This window comes from Patagioenas fasciata, chromosome 2, assembly GCF_037038585.1.
Source record: "Patagioenas fasciata isolate bPatFas1 chromosome 2, bPatFas1.hap1, whole genome shotgun sequence".
Taxonomy (NCBI): domain Eukaryota; kingdom Metazoa; phylum Chordata; class Aves; order Columbiformes; family Columbidae; genus Patagioenas; species Patagioenas fasciata.
In genome coordinates, this window is record NC_092521.1 from 111,823,824 (window position 1) to 111,833,604 (window position 9,781).

Consider the following 9,781-nt stretch of genomic DNA (forward strand, 5'->3'; position numbering starts at 1 on the left):
TCTTTGTTTTGCCAGTCCTTTATTTCCTTTGCCCAAATATTACTTAGCAACAACATGTCATTGACAGCGAAAGGAACTGATTTTCTAAAAGGGACCTAAAGAGATTCTAATGTAATCACATCTTCTGAGGCATGCCCAGCTTTACAAATAAATTCATCTCTCCTTGGGCTCAACTTTCTTGGCTGAGAGACCCTTTCAAATGCACTTTCAAACTCCGCTGACATAAGCATTGTTAGAATAATAGTAGCTAAGCAGAGTGCCAGGCCTATTCAGATAACTGATTTGGACAGCCGGTATAGAGCAGAATTTTCCTATTCCTGTTTGAAGCTTTTCTAGACGAGGGTTGGGTAGAGTGTCCCCTTTTGTGAGAAAGTGTCCTCTTCCACTAGAAATAATAAAAATGGCTTCTTGTGTACATTTCTTCCTCAAGGAGATCTGTTCATTGTGAAGATTCACTTGTGATTTAACTATATAGAAAATGGTTATGTTTGTATATTCAGGATAATATTAGTCAAATTTAGCCTAATTTTGAGGCCAAGGAATTATAAATATGTGACAGAGGAGTCAAACAGATTGTAAAATGCACATATTTTTTTCAGATCTCAGGCACCCATCCATACCTTAAGGCTGTGCTTTTTATTGCAAGCTCTTTGACAGAAAGGGGCTTTTAAAATACAATACTCTTTTATGTTTGGAGCATTTTCTTCACCTTAAACCACACGTACATCGTTGTTGATTTCAGGAGCAAAAAGGTGCTGGTGAGCAAGGGTGATCAGAGAGCCCTGCAGCATAGAAGGCCAATGAGATTTTTTCATCTAAGCATACTGGATTCTCTTACATGATCCCATCGATACCAAAGGTTGAATTCCCACTGGATTAGTCAGAGAGCAGTGGATTTCACTTTGTGTAGGACAGAAACGATATTTCCAGTCAAGCCAGTAAGAGGTGTTGCGTTGCTGTGCCTCACCTTGCAACCTTTCAACAGTTAAGCAAAGCTGCACTGCTTGGAGGAAATAAGGCTGTCTAAACTGATACCCTTCTTTTTCTTTCCCAGATTACCTGGCCTTGGACAAAGGGGAGAAAGGCAGCATTTGACACTTTTCTTTTTCTTTTTCTTTTTTTTTCCAGATACGGAAGAATAAAAATATATGTAAAAAAGAGACTGCAAATTTCTTTCATCATTTTAGCTGAGCTTCTTCATTCCTGTTCTCCTCCTCCTTCCACAAAGACCGGTTTCTCGGGAAGGCGTTAAACAACTTTCAAAACGCTCCTCCTCCCACTGGCTACTTCACAGCTAATGACTCTGGGTTCTAGGATGGGGGTCTTGGGTTTTTGAGTCAGTTTTATTTTTGTTTGTTTGTTTGTTCATGTATGTGTGCATTTTTTGCTGTTTTGGGAAGTTTTTTGTTTGAAAAAAAAAGGTGATTTCCTGATGCAAATGGTTCCATTTTTCTAGACAGGTCAAGCAAATAGATGACAGTTATCTTCAAAAGCCAGTATTGCCTTTTGTGATGCCTCAGCTTGTGAAACCAACATTAGGATGATGTAAAATAACATTAAAAAAAAGGAAAAAAAGAAAGAAGAAAACTTAATATTACTTCACTTTTACTCTTTTTCTTTTCCGCAAGAGCCATTTTCATTTGCTGGTAGACAAAGTTTGTCGTCAGTTTTACCCTCACCGTAGAAGATTTTGTTAATTAGAATGGTGAATTTGTAGAGTCATTTGGCCATTTGTTAGGATTTTATGTCTTTCCCAGATGATGCAATGATAGCAAAATGTTTTTGTTTCTAACCAGCAGGCAGACTCACTCAACCCTTGGTTTTGTTCTGTTTTTGCAGTTAATAATAGGAAAGGAATAATCAATGAAAGGGATACTCCCTTAGGGCAGATTTTGTTGTCAGTCTCTGAGAGCATATACTAAGATACTGCTTGACGTGCCTGCCTTAACTTGAGATGACAGATAATGAGCTGTTTCCCACATTTGTTCATGGTCACTGCTCTTTCCATGACCTGATGATCTAAGAGAAGCAGGACAACAGGGAATCACATGGATCAATTCTTACTTTTCTCTCAGTGTGGTCTTTCTTTCATCATTGACTGAATGGATAGGCCAAAGAAAAGGAAAAGTGTTGCTGGAGAAGTATGGACAGACAAAACCAAAATGAAAAAGTGTGTCCTAAATACACTGCTGGAGTTGGTGGATAAAACTGTCTCATCCAGTGGGGTTAGACACATGGAAAGTAGCCATCATTTTGGCCCATTTTAAAGAAGAAATGTTAAAAAACTGTCAGGCCTTGATTCAGGAAGGTATCTGTGTATGAGAAATGTCAAACATGTATGTAACTGCTTTTCTGGCTTGAGATCTTCATAGGGATCCAGTCTGTGGAAATCAGGACACGTACATACACACAAAGCAGCTTTTTGCCTAAGCCCTTCTTGTTCAGGATGAGGTCTTGCTGTGTTAGTAGTATATGTATTTTACAAGGAATCAGAATGCTGTCATGGCTCTTTGCTATGTAGAGAACATGCAAAACATTGTCTTAGGAAGGTAAATCTTTGGTGTTTCCTTTTCATGTTGAAAAGCACAGGACTTTACCACCAGCCTATATTAGAGCTTGGGTCTCTGTTCCTGTTTAAACTGTGCATGTACAGGGACAAGCAAAAATCACTGGCAAAAATCACAGCAGTGAGCTCAGCCTAAATCCACATTTAAACACGAATACCTTCTCACTCAGGAGTGTTTGTATCTGGGATTTTGATTATTGAGGCTAGAGACATTTTGAGTTCTTTTTTTTTGGACACTAGAGTTTGAGTTTGTTGAAAGCCAGAGACTTAGATTAGGTTCATGCTGTGAAAAGGTTGCACTTCAATCACATGTTTTCAAAAGAAAGAAGTACAAAAATAGCTTTTGCAGTTCTTAAACCTCAAAGTTGGATTCACTGAAGCAGCTCATTTAAATAAAATAAGAGCACGTAGTGTTCCTGTTTGTGAGCTCATGGTTCAGTGGTGGCTCTGGGGTAGATTTTCTGTGGAACTGGAGGTGCTGGGAGGACAGTGGCCCTGCATTCAGCTCCAAGCACAGTCCATGTTGTGTGACAGGCAGAGGGCTGTGTCACCACATCGTGCTTTCGTACCTGCCCTTTCACCCCCTCCATCAGCATTCAGCCTCGATAAGAGTGGTAGGATATGACTTCCAGCTCTGGCCAGGCTCTTTGAGGGCACATTGGTGAAACATCAATAATGCAGAACTAAATACTGCAGTGGTGACTCAGTCCCCGTTTAGTCAGAGTTCTCCCTGAACTTAAGGGGAACATACTCTCACAGAGCATTTGGTCAGAGTGGCAGGATGATTTAGTCAATATTTTTTATGTTACCATTACCTAATGTACAGTGACTAAAGATGCCTTAGATTATGCACAATAGAGTAATATTAATAATAATAAAAAAACACTAAATATTTTTCTTCTTTTATTTCTGATACATATTTTCCTTCTTTCTGGGAGTGACTTCTTTCAGACAGTGAAGCCAGACTGCTTAATTCGTGGCTGGTCAGTTCTTGTTTCTCATGCACTGGCACAAAGGTGTGAAATCAGACTGGAAAATGTTTTTTCCTCGATTGTTACTCACCACCAGCAGGAGCTAGTAAGGGAGGTGGTAGATTTGCCATCTCTTGGGTGCTGCAGATCAGAGCTGCCATTCTGGAAGGGATGCTATAGGCAAAGTTACTGATCTCAGCACACAGGCATGCAGCAAAATGTTTTGCAATATACAGGCAGTCAGAGTTAGCTCTAACATTCTCACACTCTTTTAAAATCATTTGAAGAAACCACAGTGGATTAATAGCATTTTTTTAGAATTTTTTGTTGTCTCATTAAAAAAAAATAAAATCCCTGTGAAAACACAAATCCTGCAAAGAGACTAGGCCAGATGAAAGCATCTCTTGTGAGTTCCCTTCCCAGGATCACACCTAATTTCCCGTACTCTGCCCCCCACCTCCCTGGAACACCACAGCATTGTGCTAGTGCATTGTGAGCCAAGGAATGGTATGTTTAGACACCTCCCAGTTAAACTAGAGATCAGCCACTGTGCGATCGTGTAAAAAAATAATAAAAATTAAAAAAAAAAAAAAAAAAAGGACTGCTTTCTCTTATTTTATTTTGCAAAAGGAAGGAAACAAAAAGTGGAAAAGGATTAGGTGTTCGTTAGATAATGGCCTGTGTTTATAAAGAGTGAGAAAGGATTTCTGGTTTTACATCCCTTCCTAACTTTCCCCAGATGTATAGAAATTATCTTTTTAGATGCCTTCCTTTTCTGTCCTCGGTAAGATGATAGAAGCAATGAATAACCCAGACATTCTGCAAATATAGGACCTGTATCATTGGCCTCATGCTGACATGCTGCAGAATTATTTGGGAGCGCCGATCAGTAGACACAAAAGGGTCTTCTAGTGCCAGAGTGCTGCTCGCGGAGGGTGGCACAGGCTGGGAAGCTGTGCGATAAGACAACATTCTTCTGCCTCTGTGCAGGGTGTGCTGGTGTCCTCAGAAAGCTCTGACTTGCTGGAAAAGTGCCAGGCACCTTCTGCTTCCCAGAAACTCTTATGTCACTTGAGAGGGAGAATCCAGGCACTTTACCTACTGAAAATAGGGAGGGATATCATAGCAAGTATCCTTATCAGTGTTCTTTCATTTATCTGGGACTGGTGTTCAGGGAACTAGCAGACCTTTGACTCATGGTGGCCTAGTAGTTCTGGACATACTACAACAAAAAACAAAAACACAAACACAAACAGAAACAAAAAAAAGGAAGAAGAAAAGCCAGCAATATGTTTTTATAGAATCAGAGAATCAAAACAGTTTGGTTTGGAAAGGACCTTCAAAGGTCATCTTGTCCAACCCGCTGCAATGAGCAGGGACACCTTCAACTAGATCAGGTTGCTCAGAGCCTCGTCCAGCCTGGCCTGGAATGTCTCCAGGGATGGGGCATCTACCACCTCTCTGGGAAACCTGTGCCAGTGTTTCACCACCCTCATTGTATCCTGTTTATTGTTTAAATGATTCAAAGAGTGACAGTTCTCTGGGCTGCACTCAGTTATTTGAACTGTGAGTTTCTGTGACAATGTGCAAGAAGGGTTCACACATGTGAAAGAAGGGATTTATTTTTTAAATCTTTTTTTTTTTTTTTAAATGTAAAAACCTGCAGTGCACTCTCTCAAAATGCTTAAGTCAACCAGCTTTCCTTACAAACTGCACAGTATTATTTTTCAGACTTACATGGTCAGATTTTTATGTTTAAGTATAAAAAGGTGATGGATGTCATTAATGTTTTCCATGTTTGAGAAAAAAGAGAAGATGCTGGAAGGCAATTTTTTTTTTTTTTTTTCTGATGGTAAAATAGGTGGTAGATTAAAAAAATAAAGAAACTTTGCAATTTAAGACTGAAAACATATTTCAGAGTAGTCAATCTAGCACAACTGATGTTTGTCTGAAAGTGCAGCCTTTTGTATAGCTGCAGCTGGTGTGAACACAGTATGTACTAATACAGTAGGATGTCTAGCATCAGAATTTATCTGGAATTTGGGAGCCTTACTCCTGATGAGTGAATGAAGGAGGCAAATTCCTTTTTCTCCATGTTTCATTTTTCGAGCATAAATTTTGTGGTTGGAAAGAAACTTTTCCAAAGTGTAGTTGGTTATATCAGGCAAGAATGGAATATGGCGGTGTTTTTGCAAATTACCCTTTGAATATACAAATGTTTGCATATGTACTTACAAAGTTTTGCACTCTCAGTCTGGAAGCAAAAATATTTTAAACTTGATGCCTGGTAGCGCTGTGCTGCTTGGTAATCAGAAGGTCCATGAGCTCACTGAGCTAAAGGCAAATATTGTAACTTCTACTGTTAGTCCTTGCAAATTCTACGGTGGGTCCCAAGCATGGCTTTAAATTAAAAAGCACAATAATCTAATCAAATTGTAAATGATAGAACCTTAAAAGGACAGTGCTTTTTTTTTGCTTCAACTAGAATAAACTAGTTTATCTCCAGAACTTGTGAGATGGTCTTAAGTATTTCTTATTGGGCCCGTTTTCCTCACATTCTATTTTATAATACTGAAATTCATCATCCTCTGATGATCTATGCCATATAATGGCCATATGTACTCAGCACATGACAGCATAATAAAGTCTTTTACTCTTTTTTCTTTTTTTTTTTTTCTTTTTAATTCCATCACCTCACCCAATAAATAAGAACAAGAGAACGATCCTGTGCTTTCCAATGTTGTTGAACCGGTGCTGATCTCAGAGCTGTGCTGGTGCGGTGTCTGAACATCAGCACTCAAAGCCAGGCACGTCCTGGCTGAGGATGAGCAGGAGCCCTGCAGCACTGACCCGATGCGAATCGCTCCAAGAAGCTGGCATCAGTGCTGGCCAGGTAGAAAGGAGGAAAAAAACTCCATGCTTTCACATTTTAGGACATAATTTTAGCTTCCTCCAAAGTGAATACCCACAACATGAGCAGGTCTGCTCCAGTCTCAGTTTAGCATCAGCTGTGGTGCTCCTCCTGCATCCACAGGCAGACAAGTTTGCAGCCCCAGGCAACTCTTTCTTTGTCTGTGATGAAAGCAGGAGCAGAGTGGGTGGTCACTGCCAATACCATTATTTTCTGTTGACATGAAAAGCTATCCATGCATTTCCTCTTTTGAGACTGCCCTGGCATTGCTGCAATGTGATGTCCCTTTTGAGCCCCAGCAAGCACAGAGGGTTCTGATCTGTACCCAAGCAGGACCAGGACACATCCCTATCTCTGAGGCATCAGCTTTCCCTTCTCTGGTGACTTGACCACCAGGTAGAAGAAAATGGATCTGCTTCCAGGCAGGCTGGCTGAGGACCTGAAGCTCAGTTTTAGCAAATTTATTTACCCTCATGCCTAAGTGCAAGACAAGACTCACTCACAAGCCTCACAGCAGAGTCTTGGCATTTTGTATTCTTTTGATTCTTCTAAGTGCGGGTATATCAACTGCTGTGTACTTGTAACACTCCAGTTTTAGACACTATCCAGTGGTAGGAGGAAAATACGTAATCCTGTTGTCTCTGCAAGTCGTCATAGGGGTGCATCTATCAAACAAAATTAGTTATGGCCATTGGGTTTTTCTAGTGATAAAAGCTAGCAGTAGAATGACAGAGTGAGCATTTTCCTTTTCTTCTTGCTTGGATGATATTTTTATACACTTTTATATGCAATTTTTTTAAATATTTGCTATTTTTATTGTAGGGTTCTGGTTGGGTTTTTACCAGACCTTCTGGTTGTCTGCAGGCCCAGATTGTCACAGGAATATTTCCCTTTTCTCCTCCCCATTCTTCCTCGGTAGACAAAAGCCATTGCATTTGCACCATCAGCTTAGAATGAAATAGCGCCTCAGACCTGGTCACTCTTCAGCTGCACTGAAATCGAAGGGAGTTGCGTACAAAGTCCTGCTGGTCCCTCCGCAGTGTCTGGGACCAATGACCAAATAACCGAAACACATACAACTAATGACACGCAGGGCGGTCTGTGTAAAGACAATGCATCAGCGTGGTGCTGCCTTCCTTTGCTGTGAGAGGAGCTGCTTCCACCACAACGTGTTTAAATAAGACTGTCTCTCTCTCCTAGTTCTGATGATGCTACTTCTTTTAGGCACTTCAGTCAAATTCATACCCTAGTGCACTGAGTACCTTCAGCAGGCAGGAAGGGTGGACTTCGTGGCTTATCTATGACAGTAGATTTCACTGCACTTGTGGTTAACCCTACAATGACCTAAATAAAGTGAAGAAACATTAAGCTTATTGGTAGGAAGGACAAGGGGAAATTAACCAAATTCAAGGATCTTGGTCATGTAAAATAGCCTCTAAGCTGGCTTTCTGCAGGGAATTCCATGTATGAAGTTGAACAAAAACTTTAGAGTATTTTTGTGGTAGCAGAACTGATCATGGAGATGTCTTTCTTGAACTGAACTAAAATGAACAACAGACACCTGTTCTCTTCACATTTTTCAAGGAAGAAAGAGGCAGGTTGTTAACACTGTTTTGCACCAGGGGGTAGAAAACAGGTTACAATCCACGCTGAAAGCAGAACTCATGACAAGTTTGTTCCTGGGACTGGGTGGGTGAGGTAATGAAAAGAAGACCTATTGGGTTTGTTGTGACTCATAAGGAAAAAAATTGCAAAACGCAAATGAATGATGCCATGTAATGCCAAGTATTCTCAACTGTTCTGAGAAGAATTTTGAACAATATGTATTGTTAGTTCCTTATTTCAAAGAAGAGGCTCGTGGTCTCTAAATGTATAAAACATTTTTCAACATTCCAGTTTTCCTGTAACTGAGTCCATGTATATTCATCCTATTACCAAATAAAAACAATGAGGTCTCTGCTCTATTTGAATGAAAGTTGCAGAAGAGTTCATTTTATTCTGGTATTTTCTACATGTGATCCAGGCATGGCACTTGCCATTTGTTTTCCAGCATCCGGGTCCCTGTAGAGTACTGGTAACAATCAACTTTTTTTTCTTCAAGCACAGTGGGAACATTGCTTGGGCAGCAGTCATTACTCATTACTTGCCCTTGTGAGGAGGAGTTAGTGGTATTACCTAATTTGCACAGCCAGGGGACCTGAGGTAGGGAATTCAAATACCTTATTCAAGGACTCCAAGGTAAATCTCTACCTGTTTAGGGATTAGGCATGTCAGCCTTACCTTTTCCCTTCCCCCTGGCTTTGTGAATTCACTTTTGCCTGAAATTCTAGTTTTAATTCACTCCGTTCCTCTCTGGGCGGGGGGGGGGCGGTTAACTGGTGTTGATTTCCTGAAGAACATGCAATGTGCTTGCTGCTGTACCTACTCATATTCTTACACCTTATCCACTTGGTTGGAGTCTGCATGTACCTCCAGTCCAGTGCCAGTGGAGATGACACCAAGCTGCCGATTCCTGATAGTTATTGAGGGTGTTGATATAGTTGCCCGTGATCTTAAAATCCAAAATAACTGACTGCCACAAAAGCAAGAAGGGAGAAAATATGGTTTGGAAAAGACATCCAGTGATTTGAGTGACCCACCTCCACTTGAAAGTACAGTATCAGAGTTCTTTCTCTGGTGTGTATAGCCAGTGACATAAAAATCTAGAACTGTTACTGACCAGTAGTTCCCAACATGCTGCAGGCGCTTGCTGAAACGCCACAGAAGTGAGGTAAGTGCTGCAATGGGGAATAAAACTGGTGAGTGCCAGTTTGTTGTGGACTTTAGCTGAAGGGAAAGCTGTCTGAGATCTGGCAGCAGTTAATAGGTCCAAAACTTCAGAACATGAAACCTGCAGAATCAATAACTCAGGTGTCTCCACCCAAACCCAGCAGGTGACAAAAAGAAGAAAGAGATGTTTGACATTGACTCCTGTAGATGAAAAGGTGCCCAGAAGTGAGACTACTTTCCCAGTTAGTCACACCTGAAGCCATGGATAAGAAATGGCAGAAAGAAGACAGCAGACACCTTGGAGTGGTGGCAGCATTATAGAAAGTACTTTCATGGCTGGTGGGACTACTGCTCATCCATCTCTGCTGAGACTACCCTTTTTTTTAAAGGTCCCGTACGACGTTCAGCTGACTTAGCAGGCTCGGGTTCCGCGGCAAACCGCCTTACATTGCCAGGTCAGTCAGTACCACCTCTAAGTTGCATATATGCACAACTTTAAAAGTAGGCACTGACAGTGCCCACTGTTTGGGAGTTCGATGTAAACAGATGACTTCTTCTCCAGAT

At 40.9% G+C, this 9,781-nt stretch overlaps 1 protein-coding gene across 8 annotated transcripts in view; it reads left to right on the forward strand.

Moving 5' to 3' along the window:
* The window catches only part of PDE1C (phosphodiesterase 1C), a 380,734-nt gene that overhangs the window by 300,584 nt on the left and 70,369 nt on the right, over positions 1-9,781 (forward strand). For 5 of the 8 annotated variants that reach the window (XM_065832649.2, XM_065832652.2, XM_071804708.1 and 2 more), the window contains one exon: positions 9,607-9,672. The exons of 1 other annotated variant lie outside the window; for it this stretch is intronic. In XM_065832649.2, coding sequence (XP_065688721.1) covers positions 9,607-9,672 — 66 coding nt within the window. Of the gene's footprint in view, positions 1-1,054; positions 8,424-9,606; positions 9,673-9,781 lie in introns of those variants that run through there. 2 more of the 8 variants (XM_071804710.1, XM_065832655.2) reach the window with 2 other exon arrangements.